This window comes from Emydura macquarii, unplaced genomic scaffold, assembly GCF_026122565.2.
Source record: "Emydura macquarii macquarii isolate MOO-44397 ecotype Brisbane River unplaced genomic scaffold, CSIRO-AGI_Emac_v2 contig_629, whole genome shotgun sequence".
NCBI classification, from domain to species: Eukaryota; Metazoa; Chordata; order Testudines; family Chelidae; genus Emydura; species Emydura macquarii.
The window spans coordinates 8617777-8642260 of record NW_027130766.1 but is presented as its reverse complement, the minus strand read 5'-3'; the positions used below and the strand labels follow the sequence as shown (position 1 = coordinate 8642260).

General features: G+C 45.4%; 1 protein-coding gene across 4 annotated transcripts in view; it reads left to right on the top strand.

The window, feature by feature from the left end:
• Positions 1-500: 500 nt before the first annotated feature.
• Positions 501-24484, top strand: part of ACLY (ATP citrate lyase) — a 45723-nt gene continuing 21739 nt past the window's right edge. The window contains exons 1-7 of one of the 4 annotated variants that reach the window (XM_067541319.1): positions 501-821; positions 15674-15845; positions 18165-18287; positions 20345-20407; positions 21242-21432; positions 22421-22500; positions 23296-23426. In XM_067541319.1, the coding sequence (XP_067397420.1) occupies positions 15687-15845; positions 18165-18287; positions 20345-20407; positions 21242-21432; positions 22421-22500; positions 23296-23426 (747 nt within the window). In that variant the 5' untranslated portion in view covers positions 501-821; positions 15674-15686. Of the gene's footprint in view, positions 822-3931; positions 4751-15673; positions 15846-18164; positions 18288-20344; positions 20408-20517; positions 20744-21241; positions 21433-22420; positions 22501-23295; positions 23427-24484 lie in introns of those variants that run through there. The other 3 variants (XM_067541318.1, XM_067541320.1, XM_067541321.1) reach the window with 3 other exon arrangements.

Genomic DNA, 24484 nt, shown 5'->3' with positions numbered 1-24484 from the left:
CCCGCTACCCAGCTCCCCCCCAGTCCCCATTGCTTCATAAGTGCTCCATGCCTTCTGGTGCCTTATCTTCTGCCAGCCTCCCCCACCCCCCATTTCCCTATACCTCCTCCCTCCCCAAAGCACCCCATTCTGTCTTGTGCCTTATCCCCCCAACTCCCTCCCACACCCCTCAGCACCAGACCTCCACCATGGGTACCTCGCCCCCAACACTCCCAGGGGCCTCATGTCCCCCTCAGCCCCACCTCCTTCCCCTCCCAGCTCTGAGATGTACCCCACCCTGCTGAGCACATCACCCCCAAAACTCTCTGCCCTTTGGGGCCAGGCTGCTGTAACACAAATAACACTAACCTGGAAGTCCTGGCTTCCAACCTGGCTAACCGTGCTGCTTCCCACCCAGGTCCACAGGCTCATTTCTCAAGGACTGTGATGGGAGCTGCACTGTTATCTGGGACCCCATATACATAAAACTTCTTCACTTGGCCTAGTGCCTCCCCTGTTTTGTGATGCTTGCCTTTTGGATGTGGGCCTGACCCCCTTTGTATGCTTGTTTCTCAGAGGGGGCCTAATGTCAGTCTGACCATCTGTGGGATTTCTTTAGTGCCCTTCACTGTAATATCTTTGTCTGCCCAAGCGGCTGTGTGGCACCACTTTCCCATTCAGATCATGGAGCTGTCAGAGCATGTCATGTACAAGCTGGAGCAGATGTACAAGCTGCCCCTAGTGATGCCATCTTCAAACGGAATCCAAAGGAAGACTGTGGAGAAGCCAGAAACAATTGCCCCATCTTACCTTGGAAGTGCCCCCAGGATATTACAGTCCAGGTAAGAATCTGACTATTGCCTCAGTGTGGCTCACAGTCCTTTAGAGCAGTTCTAATTTGTTTTGCAGTAGCGTGTATGGGCCCCAACCAGGGATCAGGGCCCCACTGTGCTAGACACAGTCTAAACACATTGTGAGAGTCCATCCCTGCCCCAGAAAGCTTACAGTCTAAAAATTAGCGACAAGTGGTGGATAAAACAGTCAGGAACAGTTGCAGCAGCAGAACCCTTGCCTAGTGAGTTTGTGACACGGGTCACAATCCATCCCAGCACAGAGAATGGACAGAGTGCAGCATTTGGGTCATTCTCACTTGGAGGCCTTGCAGATCAAGTTGGGGTTTCAGGTGTGATCTGGAGGAAAGGTGCTTGTTGCATTTCTCTTGGGCGGCTGTTTCAGGCACAAGGGCCATGTGAAAGATGGCACAAAGTTAGCAGTGGATGAAGGAAGCAAGGGGCGTGGCCAGGAAAAACATTTAACTGGCCCATAGGTAGGTGGTGAAGAGAGTAGAGATTTTGGCAGGGGTGGAACTGCTCACTGCTTTTAAGGGGAAAAGAGGAAAAGCCCAGCCCACATTAACATAGGGTCCAGAGAGCTCTAGGAAATCAGGCTAGACACCCTCCTGTCGTGCAGGCAAATCTCTTGGGAACCACTCTAGCCATTGAGCTGCGTATCTTTATCCTGAGCCAACAGGTCTGACCTGTTGAGAATGTGGAATCAGTCGTAAACTCTTTGGCTTTGTTCACGTAGCTGCATGTTTCCAAACTCCTGTGCTGGAAGCATAGCCCCGGAAGAACAGCAGGGGAGCCTGGAGCAGGCTCGTTTTACAGCCAAGTCACACAGAAAGCAATTATGTAAACACTTCACACACTGAACTGGTTCTTCTGCCTGGTCCTCCCATGAGGTTCTGAATAAGACAAGGGTACTGAGGAGGCAGGCTCTGAGGTCTAACTTGATGTCTAGGTGGGGTTAATCAATCTGGGTTGACAATCTTCTGGTGCAGGGATGGCATGTTGACAATCTCCCATACCCCCAGACAAAAAGAAATGGTGGATGAGAGATTCTGCTGTCTCCCTTATGCGATCAGAAAATGTTAGTTTTGACTTTATTTTGGCCCTGGATAAAGCCTGCTAAATGTAATGTCTAGCACATTTCTCCCAGCCAGCTGATTCACAGTGGGTGTGTTGGTTGTCTGGCATATTCAGAAAATGACATTTGGAAAATTAGTCCAGCCTGGGTGCGGTCCGGATCACAACAGATTAATGAAGGGTCTGAAATATTTAATCTCTTCATTTAGGAAAAGTCAAAACTTGGAGCTGGGTTCTAAAAAAAACTAGTGAATTTCCTGGTCAATATTTGCAGTTGCATGTACTAATCCCATCTCATGGTCCATCAGGTGAACTGATCTCATATACATGTTGCATAAGATTTGTGGCATGAGAGACCCCTGGTCCATTGGTGGAGGCACATGGGGTGGGAATCCCAGACTAGATAGACCAAAGTTCGGATTCAGGGTGACAAATCCTGTGCTCCTGAGAGGAAAGAGAGAAAACTTGAGACCGTCAGTGGTAACCCTTTGGTAACTAATTTCTATTGGCAGCACGTTTACTGTGGGTATAGTAATAATCTCAAGGAGGGAACATCCTCTTACGTTTAGAGAGGGAGGGGTAAGGGGATGTTCATGGCTTTATCACTGACGGGCTGTGTGAATTCAGGCAAATCATGTCACACCTCTGAGCCACAGTTCCTCCATCTACGAAGTGAGGAAAAGATACTCTTTGACCTCAAGAGAATTAGGAGGCTTCATTAATGTTTAATACACTGACATCTCAATCTTGTAAGAAGATCATGAAGGCAGACCCCCTGCAGGATCAGGGCCCTAGGTAGCCTCTAGTAAGTAGTGCTATAGATCAGCAAAGTAATATGGAGTTAGAAATAACATTAGAACATAAGGACACAAATAACATAAAAATAAGAAGGCAGACAACATAAATATTTGCTTTAGTCACAGATTGGAAATATCAGCAAAAAATAATGGACAGTGATTATTTCTGGCAAGCAGAGGCGGCCTGATGGCTGCTATTGGGAGCTTGTGATCTAAAAATGAGACAGCTGTTAACGAAGCAGAGGAATGGGAGTCAGGATGCCTGGGTACTGTTCCTGACTCTGGGGCATGCCACTTAGCCTCTGTGCTCCTCAGGTAGGTTTCCCATCTGTAAATGATACAGGTGCTTTTTATACAGTGTGGATCAGGGTAAGTACAAAATATTAGCGATCACTATTACTTTATTATTATAAAAGGGCAGCTGACCACAGTTAAACGACATGAAGCCCAGGTGATGGGTTCACTCCCAAAGTATTGCTGCAGTTAGTGTTTTCCCTCTTCTCCTACAAATACAATTACGCTTTACATGATTACATGACAGATTAGCACCGATAGGCTGCATGGAAGAAGCAAGTTGTACTGGGGGGGGAGTTGGCCGAGAAGTTGGCCTCTTGTCAGGCCAACATGGGGAGGATCCTGGAGCATAGAAGGAGGCATGAGGGATGCATCTGAAGGCAGTGGTATGGTAGGGAGCTGTGTTAGGCTGACAGAGTTGAGGTGAGGTGTGTAGGAAGCGATCTAATTGATTGTTATTCCAAACTGGGATTCCTAACTCATGTGCCTCCACCAATGGACAATGGGTCTCTCATGCCAGAGCGCTTATGCAACATGTACATGAGATCAGTTTACCCGCTGGAGTATGAGATGAGATTAGCACATGCAACTGCAAATACTGACCAGGAAATTCTCTAGCCCTTTTCAGAACCCAGGCCCAGGGTTTCACCACAGTGTGGTCACCTTGATTGTTTGCCATCCCCAGGACAGGTTAAGAGGGCTAATTAATGTTTATAAAGTACATTGAAGGCCTCTGATGAAAGGCACTAAGAAGGGCAAGGGATTGTCAGCGGCAGAGGAAAGGACATTTAATCTGTTGTTAGTAGATGGTTACAAGATAAGCAAAGGAATGCACAAGCAGTGTATTTATTTATTCAATTAGCCGATGGTGGCAGACACAGGTATGCAGCATTGTAGAGAACAACAGGTTGATGCAGGAGACTGCAAAACACAAACCCCCCCTACCCCAGCCATGCTGTGACACTTCAGTGTGCTCCTGGGCTGCGTGTCCCTAACCTGTGGCCCTATGGCTCACACGTCCTTGCTCCTGACTTACTTTAAACTCCTGTTTTCCAGTGGGCATGATTTTGGCCGGCCGATCAGTGCAACATGCAGTCCTTGGCTGCAGCTCATCTGCCTTTCCCAATCTGAGTTTGGCCTCGAGGCATGCGTGAATGGTTCACGGACACGTTGACCAGGCAATCTAAAGCTATGCAACAACACCCGGGTGTCCGCCTCTGCTGCCAGCCAAACCATGAGCCAGCCGAGGGAGTGCACAGTCAAACCATGGTCATGCTACCCAATGGGTGACTGCGGTGCAGCAGGGACTTTGCACGCCCTGTCTGTCTCTGGTGCACTCATGCCAGGGCCTCCCTCCCCCCGCACGCACGCTCCACCTCCGCTTTGCCCCCTGGCAAACTACAACCGGCCCAGCCCAGCCGCGGGCGAGCTGGGGCAAGAACTACAAACCCCACAACGCCCTGCGAGCGACCCACCCCCGGTGGTGGGTTCGGAGTCCGGGAGCTAATCGGCTGCTGGGCCCCTGCTCGGGCAAGGAGCACGTGGGGAGAGCGCGGCCCAATCCCCGGGCGGCGAGCGCCTCTTTGCAGCCGGGTGAGCGGTGGGGCGAGGGGGAGAGGCGGGGAGCCGGGCCGGGCGCGGAACAAAAGGAGCGCGTGAGTCAGTAGATGGGTGGCAGGCGGCAGCAGCAGCAGCCAGGAGCCGGAGCGGAGCGAGGAGGGCCCCGGCCGGGAGCTGAGCCGCGCTTTTCCCAGGGTGAGTCGCCTGCGCTCGCCCCGTCTGCTCGCAGATGCGTCCCGCGTGGGGCCCTTTGCAGAATGCAGCGGGGCAGGTTGCCCCTCTTCTCGGGCGAGCGAGCGCGGGCGCGGCTGGCCGAGCTGGGCAGGGGAGGAAGGCGGCACTTCCTGGCTCTGCTTCTGCTGCGCGGCTTGCACGGCCCCTGCGCGAGCCAGACGCTCCTGTAGCACGAATGGGCGGCGGGGACCGTCGCTTGTGGGAAGCGAGGGCCGGCTAGCGCTGGGCCGCGCTGCGGAGCGGACCCGGCCGGGCCAGACACGCGCGCTTAGTTTCACAACCTGCTGCTCTAGGAGGGGAGTCTCCCTGCTGCTGACCTGACCCGGCGCGGCAGGGAGCCCATCCTCCACTGCCCGGGGACTTGTGCAGCTGTTCAGACCAGTGCAAAGTCCGTGGGAAACGCCCCCCGTCTGACCTGGTAGCCGTTCACACGCTGCACCGGTGTAGATCACAGCACAAGGGGCAGAGCAGCTGTGAACTGGGCACTGCGCCTCCCTTGGTAGGGCCGACACAATTTAAAAACCTCCCTACTGTAAATTGTTAGCTTTACAGACCCTTGCAGCCTGCTTGGAAGAAGCTGGGCTTCTCTTTAAACTCTTCTGCGTTTTGAGGAAGAAAGTTGTGGCGTTCCCTTCTGGCTTTAAGATCAAGGACTCATTTTGCAGAAATACCAGTCTTGGGCACAGCTTTTTGAAGATGCCAATGCAGCTACATCAATATCTTGCTGGGGTTGTTATTGAAAACCAATCTGGGTATTTTCCCTTTAGAACCGATTACTTCTTCACATGACTAATAGCAGAATATTTATACTGTCAATTGCTGTCAGTCAGTGAGAAATAGAGTTTATTAAATGGGCAAATGTTGAGTCATTAAAAAGATCTGTTATGAGACAACAGGTGAGGCAGTGGCAGCATGTGATGATGAAGCAGAAATAGAGAATGCAAATATGCCAGTGGAGGAAGGAAAAATCATCTAGATTATATAGTAGTCTGATTTATTAGAATAATAAACATTGCTGACTATTTGTCAGGCTGGGTCTATGGCGTCTGGACTTTCTTAATACTTGTCACACCTGTAACCTTAAAATAAAGTCAGATCAAAGGAGAATTCTGCCTCCATAAGTAATTTATACCTCTCCTGATTAGCCAGGCTTTGAGATGCTATGTAGAACTTAATTGTTCATGTCCCCTGGTTTTGTCTTATCTGTCAATTGCTTCTTAGCACATGTTCTTTCATGTTCAGTCTTGGAGATTTGGCATGACTAAGGCAATCTCTAGATAACAATCAGACTCCTGGGTCATGTGCCATTTGTCTAAAGTAGCAGCACTAATTAATTTAGAATAAGCTTATTTCTGGAGTCTCTGGTATCCTGATTCAGATCTTGATGAAGATGAATTCACAAACTGTTAATATGGGTTTAAATATCTTGGTGTCAGATTTATTGACCTCTAGGCACTGTAGTCATTACTGTGTGAGATATCTGAGCCCTGCAAGTCTCATTCTCCTTTCCTGTGATCTCTCATTTTTGAGCGGGGGAGGAAGCAGAAGGTGGTGGTGATATATTGGACGTATTTACTCTTTACACTGGTCCCAATAGCTCTTCCAGTCTGCTACATATTACAGGTGAGAATTATAATGTCTCTGGAAGGAAGATTTCTGTGCATTGCTAGTATAGCCAGGGTTTCTATAACACTGACGATAACGGTTGGAGATGGGGAGTAGTGTGGGCTGAACATGGGGCTAGGAGTCAGGAATTGCTGAGTTCTGATTTTTAACTCTGTGACCTTGGGCAAGACACTTCACCTCTCTGCCTTGGTTTCCTTATCTGTAAAAACAGGGGTAGCGTCCACCTCTAATGAGGATTCTGAGCTCTTGGCTAAAAAGACATAATAAATGTACCAATTTATTTAAAATAAGAGTAGCACAAACACTTTAATGATAAACCTGGGTAACAGGCTCTTATTTTCTTTGTGGGATCAAAAAAGTTGTCTATGCAAACTGCCAATCTAGGCATGGCTTGTTCCAGCACTTGTGCTGTGGCAGTTCCTCAAGCCTGGATCCAGTGACCCTTTGGGGTCTTATCCTCTCTTATTTTTATACTGAGCTTTATGGTGAAATGACTGAGTAGCCTGTCTGACCTCTCATTCCTGCTGTGAATAGAACTAAAGGTTTCACATGTTTTCTAAACCACCACTTCCCAAGCTCTCTCTTGCCTGCTTGCTTCAGCCACCTGTTTCTCTCTTGCTGCTTTTAAAAATTCTTTTGCTTTTAGCTTCACATTTCTCTGCCTAGAACTGCGTTTTTCATCTGAGTCTGAGCATAGTATGCAGTGGTCCCCAAACTTTTCCTCTCACACCCTCCCTTACCAGTAATAGACTGTGTTCCTGTCCCCCCTCACCTCCCTGGGCTGGGAGTGGGAGCCAAGAGCGGGGGGAGCAGGAGTCGAGAGTGGGGGCTGTAGGCCAAGCCCGGACTGGGGCTCCCTCCCTACCCTCTCATGAAGGCTGGCCCAGGCCCTGCTCCAGGCCTCCCCCTCATCTCTGGGCATTCCTCTGCACACTCTTGGGGGCACACCCCACAGTTCGGGGACTACCGATTTAAAGGCTGAAATCCTGTCTGTGCGTTGAATATATTATTTCTAGTTCATCAGCTTCACTTCCTAATGGGGTTAGGCACTTGGACTTGTTCCTATCACCCACCTCCTTTGAATTTATTATTTATATCCCAGTAATGCCCACAATGTGCAAAGCACTGTACCAAACCCTCCCTTTGCCCCAAAGTGACAGTGTGCCTGGCTCCTTGTGGCCATAGTATTTCTTTATTCTAACTCCAAATAAACCCTTGATAAGGGACATGTTTCAGCCTCCTTCCATGCAGGGAGCTCCCAATGAGCCTTCTGGGGAGTTCCGCACAAACAGTGTGGCTAGAATATGGATACTAATAGAAATTGTTTGGGCAGCACTCTGAACTTACATCCATCCCTGGAAGCAGGGTTGTACTATCATTGCCCATTTTACAGATGTAGAAAGGTGTTAAGGGACATGCCCAAAGATACAGAGGGAACAGATGTTAGAGCTGGGTTTAGAACTCTCCGTCCTCTGCTCAAGGCATTAGATCACTCCTGTCTCTCCCTTTAGTCAATGTTCGGTTCACCGGATTGATTTCTGTCTCTCTGTTCCCGTGGGGCAGCTGTACTTGGGGGACCTAGTGCCTCAAGAGTTGGGGATTCAAACTCTAATCTCCTACATGGCTGTGCAGAGCGCGCCCACTGCCTGGCCAGTAAGGACCTCTTGGTTTTTGATCCCGTTGTAACTGAATGGTGCTGGAATTTAGGATTTCATTTGCTGACATCCAAGGATTAAATGGATGTTTGTGTTTACTGTGTGTTGTCTCCCTTGATCCTTTCTTAAACTATGTCAGCATCTTAGCTCTTTCCAGAGACCCTAATGACATCTCTAGAATTGGAGTGGGAAAAACAAACACCCAGAATGTAAACTCTCCATCTGCACTTTCTGCATTTGTCCTTTTTTTCCACTCCATTTGATAAGACCCTGGCTGTGCTGTGATCAGAACTAGGCATGTTGCTAGCAGAAGGGAGTTGAAGTGGCTTGCCTTGCCACTGTGGTCTGCGGTTATTTGCAGGTCTTGGTATTAATGAATGACCTGGGAAGGGGGGGCTGGTCTATAGCACGGGCTTGGTGGCATAATTCTAAAAAAACAAAAAACCAACCAAAAAAAAAAAACTATTGTAGATGAGAAAATTTTGTCTGCTAGCATCAGCAATGTTCAAACCTGACTGCAGCTAGCTGGCATGGTTCTGAACCTAGTGTGGACAAGACATAAGTAAACCCCTGGTTTGCTTCCAGGTAGCTGAGAGCAGAATACCATGAACTTGAGTGGGAGCTGGACCTGTGATTGGAACAGGGTCCAATATGGGTGGAACTCGGAGCACTGTCTTTAATCTCATTCCCAGAGCTGCCTTTACCCTTCCCCTAGTGAGAAAATAGGTGTTCATGTAACTAGGAGCACACATTAGAAATTGAGGAAGGAAAATAAATAGCAAGTTGACCTCTTACCCACATTCAAAAGAGCCTGTAAAGACTGAAGTAACTGAGATTAAGCCCTGAAATTATCATGCGCCTATATCCATACCTATAGCTACTATGCACTTATAGTTGCCATGGAAAGCTTTGACCTCAGAGTCTTGTATTTCTAGAGTGTTTTGAAGTATCTCTGGCATGTCACTTTGAAGGAAGCTCCAGTGCCACTAAGATGAATAAAAACTTTGCTATATCAAGTGTGACTGGATATTTGATACCCAGTGAGCTGTCTGCATTCTTGGGAAACCAGGGCAGTAGTTAAGACATTTCTTGTCATAAAAGAGAGGAGCAGATTTGGCCACAGTAGCTAAGACTTTTGGATGCACCTATCCAGAGGTCAGATGTTGTAAGTTGACGCTAAATACTTATTACTGGTTTTACAAATAAGATTAGTAAACATGGTCCCCAGCAGATCTGGCAAAGCATCTCTCTGACAGTCGGAGGTTTGACTTCTAAATTCTGAAAAACAAGCACTCGAAGGGACAGCTGAGTGAATGACTGGGCAGGCCCGGCACTGCTGATGTGAGCTCAGCTTGGCAGGGGAGAATCATTGTTTGTTTTATAATTGCTTTCTACTAGTTCATATTGATTCAATCTGCCATCTGCTGCATTAGAGAGGGAGTTTTAAAGTTCCTCTCCACTGGTAGCACTAGGTAAACAGGAACTCTGTCCAGGATCTAACAAATACCAGACTTAGGTGCCCCTTGCGCCTAGGAAAGGCTTTCCCTTGGGAAAACTGTTCTCTGAAGAAAAACACTTGATTTTCTTCCATCCTGTAAGCTTTGAAAACTGCTGCTCCATAGATCTGAGCTAAGCATTAGATGGGACACGTAACTCAAGTGTCATCTTGATAGCTGCTCCTGAAGAGACACTAAGATTTTATAGCTCTGTATTAACCAGTTATCATAAGCTCATCTTATCACCAACACCAATTTCACAACTTTCCCAGAAATGGCTGCTAATGCCATGTGGTGGCAAATTTTAGTTTAAAAATGCCTAACCAATTCCCCTTCCTAAACAAATGTGACAACTTTACTAGAGGAAATGGCTTAATGGCTCAAGCCCCTGGTTTGAAATCCCTAGACTATGGAGTCATCTTTTCTTTCCCAGTTAGACAAACCTGAGTTCCATGCTGTTTAAGGTGTGTAGTTTCTTTTGGAGCAGTCCTTAAAATCCAAGGTCTCTCTTGCCCTTAGTGGACACCTCAGATCCCAGTGAACTTTTTTTGGAAGTTGAGGAAGGGGTTTTGCCCTGATTCTTTTCCCTAAAATGCCTCTTCTGGCTTCTCTCATTCTGTGTCATTGCACTAACTGGTATTTTGCCTTCACCTGGTCCTCACCAGATCAGGTTCTATGCATCTGTGAAGTTACAGCAAAGTCAGCATTCAGCCACTCACATCTATCTAGCTTGTCATCGCAGATATGAACATTTTTTTTCTTCTCCCTTGTTACCATGCTTGAATGACTTTCCTAAGAACAAATCCTTCCAGCTGGTTTGACAGGTGCCATCTTTCTTGGCAGAGGGAGGTAAATATTTCTGTGCATCAGAGAACGTGGCTTTGTCTGTCAGTTTCCTTTACCCTCTCTGGAGTTCCTAATGAGCATTAGGCTGTCTGTAAAGATGGTGCATATTGATGAACTTGTAATATGCTTTGAAATCTTACAGTTTTCTAAACAGTAACTGGCATCTTTGTCAAGGAACCAACCCCAGTGTGGATCCAAACCCTCCCAAAGTTTAATTAAAAGTCTTTTGGCAGAACCATGTTGAATTGTGTTTTTAGCAACTAGCCCAGCAAAGTAGTGGGGGTAGCTTACCCTTTTGCCAAGTAATGTGTGTTTGTCCACTTCCATGTGTATCCTTTCTCCTTACAGCTGAAAGGGATAGGAATTAAGAATAGCCAGGGATCTGTCTAGCCAAGTACCATGTCTCTGGGAGTAACCAGTATAAGCAGTTTCAGAGGAAGGTGCAAAACTCTCTGATTGACAATTATGGAATAACCTGTCCAGAGGGGAAGTTTCTTCCTAAACTCTGTTAGTTAGTGGTTGGCTCAAACCATGAAGTAGGAGATTTGATATCCTCTTATAGACTGGTTGCAAGTAAATGGCATTCCGAACATAACCGTAGGTTCTCATTTTCCATATCAATGTCCAGTCCTCTTTTAAATCTACTAGGCTTTTTGGCAGAAAGTAAACATTTATATTATTTATGGGCTGAGTGTTTGGAGCCTATGCTGAACTCGGTGGCATTTCTCGGTTTGTCTATCTGGATGTAACACAGTGACTTTTGATTGTGGCATCTGATCAATTCCAAAATTCCAGGAAATGTGCTAGGCATCAATGGACAGAACCCTGTTGATTTTGGTGAAAATCAGAAGAACGAAAAGGGAGAGAAATGGGGGGCCCATAGAGCCCCTGGCATCTGGTTAGCAAAGCCAGCATTTTGAACCACTTTTGTAATTGAAGACTATGGGGAAGGGGGAAAACAGGTATGCATACAGAGCCACTCGCATGGGGGGGGAAGGTTGGTGCCGGGGGCACACAGAATCACTGGCATGGGATGAGAAGGATGGGGGAACGTTGTATGGGTGGAGGGGAAACTCACAGAGCCCCAGCATGTGGCAGAGAGGTGAATGGGGGGCGTGCACGGACACTGCCATGATGGGGTGAGGGAAAGGAGACACCCTGAGCCCCTAGCATGAGGGAGAGAGGTGGGGAGCCTACAGTGAATCCCTAAAATAGAGAGAGGGGTGGCAAGGTGGCTCACAGGGAGCTTGTGGGGAATGGAGGAATGCAAGAAGCCCCTGGCATGTGTAGTGAGCTTGGCCTGCAGAAGCAACGAAGTATGGAAACCCTTTAGTGTCCAACCTGTGGCCTGCGAGTCAAAAGTGGCCCATGGGATCTTTCAGAGTGACCCCCCCAGTCCCTGCCATGCTGGCTGCAGAAGGGAGCTGCTGCCTAAGGACCCACGCGGAATGCTTTGCCACAGGGCTACAAAACTAGTGCAGCCTCCTTGCTGCAGTCAAGGGGACGGGAGACTAGGGAGCACGGCGTGAGCAGGTAGAGCACATGGGGCTACAGGACATGTGCAGGGCTACAAGATGCGTGCAGTTTCCCTGCTGTAGCCAGGTCCTCGCTGAACTCCTGTCTGGCTGCAGTGTGGGAGGGGGAGGCTGCTGGTGGAGACTGGTGGCCCTTCAGGGCTGTAAAAATATCTGTGGCCTTGGAGGCAAAAAGGTTGGGAACACTGCTCTACTGATTCATCTTCTTGAATCTCACTCTCCTAAAAATGTAGGCCTGTGTAGGCAGCTGGATTTTTCCTTGTTCTCGATCTAGTGGTTTTTAGCTAATTGGGCTGGGCAAAGTCCTCTTCATTCAGGACCCTTTATTTAAGGAGACCTTCCATCCAAATCCCTCTGTACCTGCGTCCAGGATTGGGTTCAAGGACTTTGTTTGGGTCAGCTTTGTCCCAATAACATAATGATGATTTTGCCCGTCTCTTGGCGAGGGCTTCATGCTTTCTGGGCCACTTAGTCCAGTTCTCCTGTTACAATTGTGACCATAATATTGTGCCCTTCTAATCTAAAATACAGTGAATTAAAAAACTTCTGTTTTGTAGTGGAACATTCCATCCTGAAAGATTGTTCAGTACCTGATTTGGAGCCATTCAGATGGTCCCCCACAAAAATGCAGCCACTGCAGGGTATGAAACAAAGCTAGACTCTTGGCCCAGAATCAGACCCAGACAGTCTACAAAGCCCCTCTTTCCCCTCAGGGAGCTGGAGAAAGAATATGTATTCTGGAATATGGAGGCTATTCTGGAGCACAATATGGAGGTTGGGAGTAGGGGCTGTTTTTTATTTTTCTTTGGCTGATTTGTGATGTTACTTGTGACCTCTTCATCTACCAGGGAGCAAATTGAATTTCCCTTGAGATGCGATATGGCCCTTCCTGTCACTTTCTTCAGCACAACTTGATACTATTGACTGGGGAAGCTGATGTGACCAGCATATATACCGGAACTGAGCATCAAGTCACAGGAATTCACTAGGAAGAATGCGCTCTTCAGAAAGCATGAAAATTCCTCAGACCACTCCAGTTTAATAACCATTTAATCTTTTTCCCCTTCTGATGTTGGTATAACTTCTGTGGTACTCCTTGAAAAGCTGTTGGGTTTTACACGCTTGTAGATAACACAACTGCTTTCAAAGCTGGCCCTCAAAATAATTTTGTTGCTGATAGACTGTTCTTGTGCAAAGCCTCTGTAAACACAGTAAGATCTATTCAAGGCACGTGTGAAGGCTGGTTCCATGAGAAATCAATGTCTCATAAAAAAAATAAATTATGTTAAATGTAATTCTTATTACAGTGATTCACCCATCCGAACAGGCAGGGTACATGGCTTTCATTCAGCACAGCATTCTGTGTATACAAAAGCTAAGTATCATGCAGCCTTTTCAAATAAATGTCTGAAGTTAAATCTGAACCAAATGCTCTGAAATGCTAACGGATTGTCCTTTACTCTGTATGTCTTGTCTCCCATTCAACAGGGAACTAACTGCTTCCACCATTCTCCTTTCAATGAGGAGGGATGGCATGATTTCTAATAATGAAATAACTGAACCCTAGCAGTAAGCCTTTGTATCATGCCTGCAGAGGATGCCTAGAATGGCTCATTAGTCAGGCAAAAAGTTTTCTGGATTAGAGATCTAACAAGTTCACCAATTTTATCCTATGCCTCACATGAGTTGAAGAATGCTGCTAGGGTCCTGACCCTGTAACAGCAGGTGTAGGAGTCTGCCTATGTGCATGTAGCTAGCAGGATTGTGGCCTAAAGCTACATAAGATTGTAGTCTGATTTGACCAGGAAAGCAAAAATAATGGGGTGACAACAAGCAAATGGACCAGTGGAAAGAGGGTGGGGGTGACCCTAGGGCTTGTGTGTGTATGGGGGATTTATGTTCTTTTTTCCACAGTGCTGAGCACCCACAGCTCCCCCTAGCAGCAGGTGGAGTAGAGTTGTCTGAAAATAAGTCCTTCACTGCTTAAAATGAGCCTATGAGGTTTGGGAAATTACCTGATTAATGGTTGGAAAACAACAAGGTCTCTTTTCTGTGAATGTTACATACACCTCACTTACAGTTTGTGCGATTGCTCTAATGTTTGTTGGCTTGAGGCTAATTCATCGGCATGCAGCATATCCACTTATTTATTACCTGCCCCCACCTGCTTGATGGCATTGAGATAATGTTACTACAGGGTTTTTTTGTTTTTTGTTTCCTGCTGTCACCTAATAGCAACAGCCTGTAGAGGAAATGCAGCTACAAGATCCACCATAATTGGGGACATCTGATTTGAAACCCTAGCTTGCTGCTACAGCTATTGCAGGATGACTATGTGTAGACACCAAGGCTGAACATGCAATCCAGTACCTGCCAGACATATCTCTGAGACACAGCCATAATTCCACCCTGAGAAATGACAGCGTTGTTAGGAAAGTCTCATAATAGACAAACAGAGCAAACTTTAATCTAGCTCATCAGTCAATCAAGCAAACTCCTTTTGCATTAATTCAGGGGTTAGCCCTGGTGGGACAAACTCCACTGTGTGTGCTATAGCCAGGCAGAAAGTAGCAGCTGTAAACGTTTGTGTCATTTATAACTAACACTTTTGGATGCAACATCAAAGTACCAAAAACAAAGTTGCAACTCCAAGAATAGAGCCTGGTGTCCTCCTGCCTTTAAAGGAATGAATTCCCAGTTGGGCAAAAGAGCACATCCTTTGGAAGGAGCAAGAATTTTCAGCACCTTACTTAGTCCCTGTTCCAGAATTATACACACAGAATTTTCCTTCCCTATAAGAAACTAGATACTGCTAAGCATTTAGTCTACCTGGTATGAGACTGCTTTTAGTCCACCTTGTTCTAGAAAAATAAAGTGAGGTGATAGTGTAAACAAGGGTTTTCAGGGGAAAAAACCCCACAGTGGAAGATTTTTTTTTTCTGTTCAGATATAAGCATTTGATTAGTGATTCCTAAAACATTAAGAATTGTAACTTTAATGGAGTCCTATCAGGAGGACATGCTGGAAACATAACATACTTTGGAAAAAAACTAGTGGGATAGAAACCCCTCCTCCATCATGCTGCCCTACTGCCATTTGGAAACAACCTAAAATAAAAGGCAAGTATGTTATAGGGAGACCCTGTGATGAGAACCCTGGGCACTGGCTTTATATGTAGCTGCAGGCAGGTTGCATTGCCTGGCAGGGAGGTATAGACTTGACGGGTCATCTGCTATGAAGGCTTCCCCAGTGCAGACGGGGGTGGCTCTCCAGTCTTGCTGCAGGCTCCTTACTCTCTCCAAGGGGGTGGAAATTGAATAGGGTGTTAGGAGTAGTTGGAGGGGGTGAGGTTTTTGATCAGTGGGGACTACTTACTTGATCGACTGAATTTTGTAGGCTTTTTGTAACGACAAGACAGCCTTGAACTCTGGAGAGGCACTTGGATTAATAAATGTCCCTGCTTAACCTAGCTTTGTGTTCTCATTGAAACTGAAAGATGAGATGTCTGTGCAAATCTGAGTAAGTGTCTGTCTAATTATTTTTGTGGAGCTGAGTTGGTCCCAGCATGAGAGAGAGAAGGTAGGTGAGGTAATACCTTCTACTGGACTGCTGTTCGTGGAAGGGACAGACTTTTGCACTTCACAGAGCTCTTCCTGAGGTCTGGAGAAAGTAAAAGATTACCACCTCACCCACCTGCTTTCTCTTTTTTCTTTTAAATATTAATAGTTACTAGATAGCCATGTCGGCCAAAGCCATCTCCGAGCAGACGGGGAAGGAGTTCCTGTACAAATATATCTGCACATCCTCAGCCATTCAGAACCGCTTCAAGTATGCCAGAGTGACATCAGACACCGACTGGGATCGGCTGATCCAGGATCACCCCTGGCTCCTCACTGAGGTGAGCACAATGATTTGCTCTTCTGCAGCGCCATTCATTGGAGGGTCTCTGAGCACTTTACAAACCACTAAGCTGTACAACGTGCTACTTATGAGGTGGGCAATTATAACCCCCTTTTTACAGAGTGGGATGTTAGATGACATGCCTTCAAGGTCACACAGTAAGTCTGACAGCTGGGACTAGAACCCACGCATCCTGTGGCAGCCTGCGTTGTAGAACTCTGCACTTTGGCTATGCTCTTGTGAAGTGTCGGTAGCTGTTAGGGTCCATGCCAGGAAATATGGGGGAAAGTCTTCCAACACAGCAGTGGAGCACTGAGAACTGATAAATATGGCTTCAGTGATGCTGTATGGCTTCAAAGGAATCTATCTGTGTTGCTAATTTGAGAGCTTGAGTGACTGCTGTTAAACAAAGAAATGCCAGCAGACGCAAATAATCATGAAGTGATTGGCCCATGCTAGTAAAAGCTTCTGTGAGGTAGTCACGTATATACTATGCTCTAGATAATTCAGTCTTCATTCCCAATAACGAGAACTGTTCTGACCCCCTTTCCTTACCCAAGCACTAGAGTGGGTTGATGAAGTGTCTGATCATAGCCTTAGAGTGACTGACCTTCACTCTGACTTGATGTAAGTAGTCAGTAAATGTACTGGATTTCTTGTACCTGAGCGAAAATGTAAGGTAAGCTTGTTGTTCTTTCATGTGTGAGGTCTTCTTATCCTGCTTCTTAGTCATGCATCTCCGGCATTGAGCAGCAAGCATCTCTTCCAAGTTCCTTTCTCTGTTTGACTAAACTGGCTCCTTTCCAGCTATTAATTACTTTAAGCCACTGGGTAGCAGAACATAGATGTTCCACACAGTCCTTTTTCTTGCTGATTGATAGCACCTGCACAGTAACTAATTAAACGCTCACCACTTAACTGCATGCGTCATTACTGCTGATATTTTCCAGCATCTCCGAGGGATTTTCAAGAATCCTAAAGGAACTACGGACAGCACCCACCCTTTTGTTAGGGTTCACATTACTGAACTTCTGAAATGTCTGGGGTCTTACCATGTCCATATACTGCAGTGGTTTGTGTCGTTGCTCTATACTATAGGTCACTAAAGCTGTGGTCTGTACTGGCTGGATGGGGAAGGGCAGTACAGGAGGTGAAGAGCACTGCAGTTGCTGAGAATTCTCTCTGGTCAGTAAAAAACGACCTATGTAAGCTTGAGATGTGTACTTTCCTTAGGCACAGCTTTCTGCAGACTTCCAATGGAGAGCTAATGTTGGTCAACTGAAATGTGACACCCTCCTAATTCCAGCCTTATCCCTGGCATTAGCAAATCTCACATGCAGGACTTGTGGTGACAGCAAAAAAGGAGTCATGTTCATGAGAAGTCAGATTGCATTTGCTTACTTCTCTGGCATTCTGTGTTTCTACTTCAGTAGCAAGTTCTCCTTTTGTAAGCCTCTGCTCACCAAGGAAGCTTTTGTTAATGGTGCATTTTGCTGAAGCAGTTTGCAAAACGAAAGGAACAGTGAATGCAGGTCAGTGTGGATTCTCAGGAAAGGAGAACAACTAAACAAATCTCCTTTTGATAATCTCATAATCACAGCTGCTATCACAACTTGCACTCAGGATCCCAAAGCACTCAACAAATTGTATCCCTACACCCACTTCTGACAGTAAACAACCTCTGAAGTGAATAAAAGGCAGTCTTTTAACAGCAAAAAGCAACATACTATCAATTCCTACAGGGAGTTAAGAAGAGTCCTGTATCCAAATGAAATGACAAGGGATATATGCTTTAAAATGTAACCACCCAGCTAGAATTTAGTCCAATTAAGTGTCAGAACAAAAGGGAAATTGACCACAAAGTTGTTGGAGAATTCTTGGGATTATGTTCAACTGGCTCATAACACAGCTGTGCAAATATGAGCAAAAATCAAAGCGTTTTCACTGCAACCATGATGCTTCATCTGGTTCTGTCCCTCTCCGTATGCCCACCTCTGCCAGAATCTACACTTACCTGTATTGCAGCTTGATTTCTGCCCCAGCATTTGTTCTGTGGCTATGATCTCTTGATTTTCCTTTGTGAACTTGATGGAATCTCCTGACACATCTAGTACCTATGGCAGCACTAGAGGTGCATTTTGCCTAACAACCATAGTGCACTGGGTGCCAGTCAATCAGTTAAACTCTCCCCCAGACATTTGCTGCAGAAAATTTACTTAATTTAAAACTCAGTTTAATTATATGCAAAGAATGTCTCTGCTAAACCCAACCTTCTAATTCTTTTCTCTCCTTCGACCCCACATGCCTGATATTCTAGCGTTTAGTGGTGAAGCCGGATCAGCTAATAAAACGGCGTGGGAAGCTTGGATTGGTTGGAGTTAATCTTGACCTGGGTCAGGTGAAGGCTTGGCTCAAACTACGTCTGGGACAAGAAACTACGGTAAGTACTGAGTGGGTTGGCCAAGGTTCTAATAGCAGATGAGCCTGCAAAGGGGTGAAAAGTCACTTGTGTTGCTCTGACCCTTCATGCTATAAACCTGATCTTTAATGGGCTTTGTATGTTATTTTCTGTGTGCCAGGTTCTCCCTCTTGCATATACCAGTGTAAGGCAGGGATAATTATTGAAGTGATGCTGATATAAAACCAAGTGAGAGAAAAATCTGACCTGTGTGTATCTGCTGTTGGTAATTAAGCACCATTTGGTAGCCCATTAATGGCATAGTTCAGTCAACTTACTACCCATTATTTATATCCAGTGACAGTCAGTGAAAAGTGTGGTGAATTCCCACTGAATTCTTGTGTAATTCTAAATCTCTGTCTCCATTTAGGAGTCAGCAAACAGTACCTCAAGGAGCCAGCACTGCCTCTGATTGGGGTGGCTGTTTCATTTTACTGGTGCCCGAAATAGCCATAACAAGACAGGTCTAAAAGCAAAGCCATCCAATCACCCCTTCGTTGTTGCCAGCTAGCATATTAGTCTCTGTGTCGTGGCTGACAGTGGAGTTTTATGTCCTCATTTTAACTGGATGCTGGCTTGTAATTTTTATTCTTCTGGGAACACTGACAATGATAGAGACACCTGTTATCCCAGTTGATGGAGTTGTGCTGCCTGGAGCTAACCAAGGGCTTGTCATTACTGTGACTGATATGCAGCTGGCTCCATCACTGAAATGCACAGCAAAGCCACTCCTGAAGGACATTGTGAAATGGGGCAAGCAACTGCATCCTGTGGGGCTGTCCCTGGGGAAACAAGGGGTGTTGACAACTGCTCAGAGTAATTCAATGGTCATGTGTGAATGAGTGGGCTCAGGGTGCTGGCATGATCTCCTGTCCTGCAGCCCACTGACATCCCAGTCTTGTGGGTCTTGTGAGCAGAGGCTCCAACTACACACTGGTTAGGGGATCTGGACAACTGTCTATTAAAGAACTATGCAGAAACCCACTAAATTCTTTACATGATGACTTAAAATTGGATTTGAAACCATGTTTCCACGCATCTGAATTTACAATAATAACCAGGTGTTCCTGCTAGATCTTCCACCCCCTTCCATGATTACTAATATTTATAACCCCTAGTGAGAGCCTAGGAGACAGATCTCTGTCCCTCCAGACCCCTTATTTAGGGCATGCTTCCCCCAAGTCTGCTTTTCTGGGCTGATGTGGGGGCATCTCCTGGGTGCTGATTGCAGCCTGCCTTGTCTGAACCCAGCCTGTGAGCTGCTGCCTGTTGCTGGGCAAATGGATTGTGGCCTGTGTTGATGGCCTGTCATTTTTGCTGTTCATCTGAGGATAAAGCAGTTCTTAAATATAAAGCGTCTTCGTTTGCCTTAGGCTGATGTGAGTTGCCAGCCCAAGGCAGAGAGAACAAAAACTGTCTATTCATCTGATGATAATCCTTCAGAAAATCACCCATTCATAATGTCTAGTGAGAATTTTGGGTCCTCTTCCCCCACACAGGTGGTAACTCTGTGTAATGTGTTTGTTACTGCAGGGTTAAGGGAGGCACAGTACATGCAGGCTGCATACATTCCGTGTAGCGCTTAGTACTGAACTTTTGGCAATATTACACTTCTGGGATGTGAAGTGGCAAACTACTGCTGCACTGCAGTTTGAGTAAGACCAGCAACCACCACTGGAAAAAGGGAAGGCAGACATCATAGGGGATGTCAGTATAATGTCCTGGATTGCCAGCTTTCTGGAGAACACAGACCATGGAGATGTGGGAGCCATTGAGCTCTGAGAAAGTTCCCTGAAGCTTGATGTGAACGTTAGAATGCCACAGACTAGCTCAGTGGCCTTTGTAGCAGCAATAGTATGCACTGCCATACTGGAGCTTGGAGATCTTGATTTCAGGGATGCAAGTTCCAAACAATAGAGGTTGTCAGGAATCAATTTGAGTCTGTGCAGCATTAATGACATTTTGGAGTGTGTTTCTGCCACATCTTAGCTGTGAATGCTGTGTGAAATTTTAATGGTGTCTGTCTCTCCTATCAACAGATTGCTAAAGCTAAAGGTATCCTAAAGAACTTCCTGATCGAGCCCTTCGTCCCTCACAAGCAGGTTGGTATTCCAGTTAAAACACAAAAAGTGCTCCAAAATAATCTTGTGGCCCAGACTGACTGACTGCTTTTAGGAGTGGAGAAAGCTGGCACTTGGGTGGATCTCATTAAGGTTGTGACACTGAATGCATGTTATCACTGAGAACTGTGAGTAATAGAGAGCTTTAGAATCTTTGCACAGAGACAGTGATTTACAGCTGTACTGGTTGCTTTCCTCCCCACCAGGAGGAGATCCTGCTGCAGCAAAGATCACATGCGACCAAATTGCCAGGGAACAGGCAATAAATTGTTCCTCCAATCTGGTGGCTGTCAAAGAGGAAGAAGAGAGACTCCTGAAGTGAGACAGTTTACGTGATAATGAGGGAGATGTAGCTAACATATAATCTTCCCCCAGCTTAGTTTGTGGTGTTGGTTGTATGCTACTTTCAACATCTGAAACTGAGGTTCCCTCATTTTGTCCAATTGAGCATTGTGCTGGCACCTTAACAGGCATTTGAAGCCTGTACTTCTGCTCCCATTTTACACAACTGATTGCATCTGACCATGGAGACTACAGGTCCTAGGATATGACATGGCCAGTGGAGGCTCTTGGGATCAAACTGCAGCATCCTATGCTGGGACCTGAAGTCTCCACAGGCTGCTCCTCCAAGTGCAGCCATGAAGTAGTCTATAGAATTCCATAGAATGTATTAGGAACATCTCCAATGGATGTCAAATACTCCTGGGTTGGGGTTTTCAGTGAGTTAACTTGGGCACCCCTGGCAATTTAGCTAAGCAGTGCCATTGCTGGGTGTGACTTACTGGTTAATGTTCATCCCCCTGATCTGTGCCACAGGAAGAAGAGTTCTACGTGTGCATCTACGCTGCCCGCGAGGGGGACTATGTGCTCTTCCACCATCAAGGGGGTGTGGATGTGGGAGATGTTGACGCCAAAGCTCAGAAGTTGTTGGTGAGGGTGGACGAAAAGCTCACTGCATCCGATGTGAAAAAACATCTCTTGGTGCATGCACTGGAGGAAAAGAAAGAGTAAGAAGGGATATAATACTACATCCTATATGCCCCAAGTCTCAATGTTCTATATGCCAACTCTCTTTCCTAAAAGCTGTCGTATTTCAATGGAGTTGACCCCCATATTTCTTGCTGAATGTTCCTCTCTTTATAGCTTATGAATATGGGGAGGAATGTGCACTGCATCCCAAAAAATCTCAATTCCTTGGAGTTGTTAGTGTTTCCTGTTGAGCTGCAAAAAGTCATAATTTTACCACCGGTCTTCAGCCCAAGGACAGCTCTTTTCCCATCAATCTTTATGCAAGGGCAGGACAATTCCTGGCATTTTAGTACTGTGTCTTGCAGGGCTTGTAAAACTACTTGAATCCAGTAGTTGGTGGCTGATTATGGAAATTAATGTATGATTACTTGTCCTGGTTGAGCTTCTTGAGAATATATAACCTCTCGATATTCAAAAGCTTATTTCATATTGATCTACGGAGTTCAAAACTAACTATTATACATCTAATTAATGAAGATGCAGGTAACTAATCTCTTTATTCATTATTTGCAAACAAAATAATTGCTGAAGGCCTTCTTTTGAGATACACCTCATCAGGCTCTGAGATCCAGTGTTGTTTACTCCAGTCTTTCCTTTCTCTGGCTAATGGGCCTTGAAGTTTAGTTCTAACAAAAGATGCACATCAGACATGGAGGGATGTGTGTGTATTTCTATCTCCTAATGAGATTAAACCAGATTGAAACATCAGATGACGACAGTCTTGAGACAATAACATTTTCTCTGCAGTGTTTTTTAGTGGGGGGTTAATTAAGTTGAGTCATCCAGGTTCTGACCTCTGAGTCATCAGCCATGCATCTTCCCATGAAAATGAATGAGAATGAAAGACATTGATATGAGGTAACTTTTCCACAGATGAAGATGATAAAGGAACTGGGGATAGCCTCTTCTCTGTCTGTTATGTGTCTACCTGCTCTAATTAATTTATGTATTTTAATTTTTGTGCAGTATCCTGGCTAGCTTCATATCTGGCCTTTTCAACCTTTATGAAGACTTGTATTTCACATACCTGGAGATAAATCCACTAGGTAACTCTGATGTTTTGGGGAGAGGGTAGAAAAATCACTGCAAGATTTTTTTTGTTTTTTTTTAACAGTGGTATTTTGTTCATTCTTCCACATAATATGCAGGTCAAAGTAATACCTAAGCAAGAGTGGTGCAAAATATTTCATAGGGTTCTTTTGGGTAGTTAATTATATAAAATGTGGACAGTATACTGCATGTATTAGTTTCTAGCAATATAATTGCCTTGAGGCAAATAGAAAGTTTTGTTGGGTGAATCTGATGTAAAGTCGGGGCCCTACATAAGAGGAAATCTAATCATCTTCAGAAGATTTGGCTAGTGATGTAGTTGGCCTGGGTTGGCTATAAAATACTTTGAATGGCTTAAAGAAAGCAATGGAAAGATCCCTACATGGTAAATTCTGTGCAAGCAAGTTGCAGTTTTCATACAGGTTTTTAAAATTCTCTGTGGTAGATTTTTGGTATACTAATTTGTGTTCCTAATGGGTAACTTGCACCCATCAGGGGACAAAGTGGCTTATGTGCATCAGACATGCTCTCAGAACCTTTGTGGTGTCCATTGCCATGGATACTGGAATTAGACCCCCTGATAAATAGTGGGACTTAGCAAGTTATAAGGGTGGCTTTCTGTATAGAGGTGAACTTCACCAAAAATCAATAATGTAAAGAAAAAAACCAACAGGCCATCACTCCTTGTATAGAAAGCATCACAAAATATCCAGTTAGTGGGGAATCATATTGTTAATCAATGCATTAGGATGTACTGGCAAAAGACTAATTCTGGTGCATCTCCAATGCAGTTGTGACTAAAGATGGTGTCTATGTTCTGGATTTGGCGGCAAAGATTGACGCTACAGCCGACTACGTCTGCAAAGTGAAATGGGGAGATGTGGAGTTCCCCCCGCCCTTTGGCAGAGAGGCTTATCCAGAGGCAAGTAAAGAATCCACCCTTGCATAATTCTAAGTTAAGGAGAGACGATTCTCCATATACATAGGTCAATGTGTGCATGACACAGATGGGGCTTTCCTTTCTTCTACAGCCCCGTCACCATAGTTCATGTTGCTGACATGGTTGACTGGGTAAGTAGTAGATGTAGACCATAGTTCATGGTAGTGCTTACGTTGTTGTTGGCATTAAGTGAATAACAATACTCTTAGCTGTAGCTATTTTCATCATTACATGGATCTTCCTTGGGTGGTGGTTCTCTTCTTTCATTTAGAATTTTTACCTTCCTTATTAACTGGAGGATCAAATTTAACCACATTGAATTAAATGCCAGGTACGCTATCGGGTGTGGTGATTTATTTTATTTTATTTTTTTCTAATTGCACAAGTGTTGTCTGCATTGGAAGGGCAGCCCCTGCCATCTTGGCTAACCATAACTGTTTGCTGTGCCAGATGATGCTGATGGTGCTGCTAGGTTTAATGGTCACTCAGCATTTCTGTTATTCCCCCCCCCCATATACACGTAGGGGTTATAACCCCTGTAAAATCTCTGTCTGGACTGAAGCCTGATGCGTCGATCTAAGAAGAATTTTCCCCTATCAGACTTTGAAATAAAATGTTACATCTGAAACCAGTTGCTGGCTTGCAAAGTCAAGAACAAGAAAATATTGGGTAGGATTTTTAAAGTGCCTTAGGAATACAAATTTCATTGAAAGTCAACAGAACTTGTGTTCCTAAGTTACTTAGGCGCTTCTAAAAATTCCACCCCATATATAGAGGCTTCCAGCAGCATCAGAGATTGCTGGGAATAGTGCATTCTCCCTAATCATGCAAAAACTTCTTTCAGATGCTTGGCCTGGCACTTCCAGAAGACTTTTCTGTCGTTCAGACCATTCATTTTAATAATCATAATGATGCTTCAATTGGGAAAGGTTTTTGTAATATGGCCAAGAAATCCATTTAGATATTTCTCCCACCAGGTAGCTTGCTGAGTGCCAACACTTAACTCAATTTGCTCTTTAATGGATTGGTTTAATTTCAGC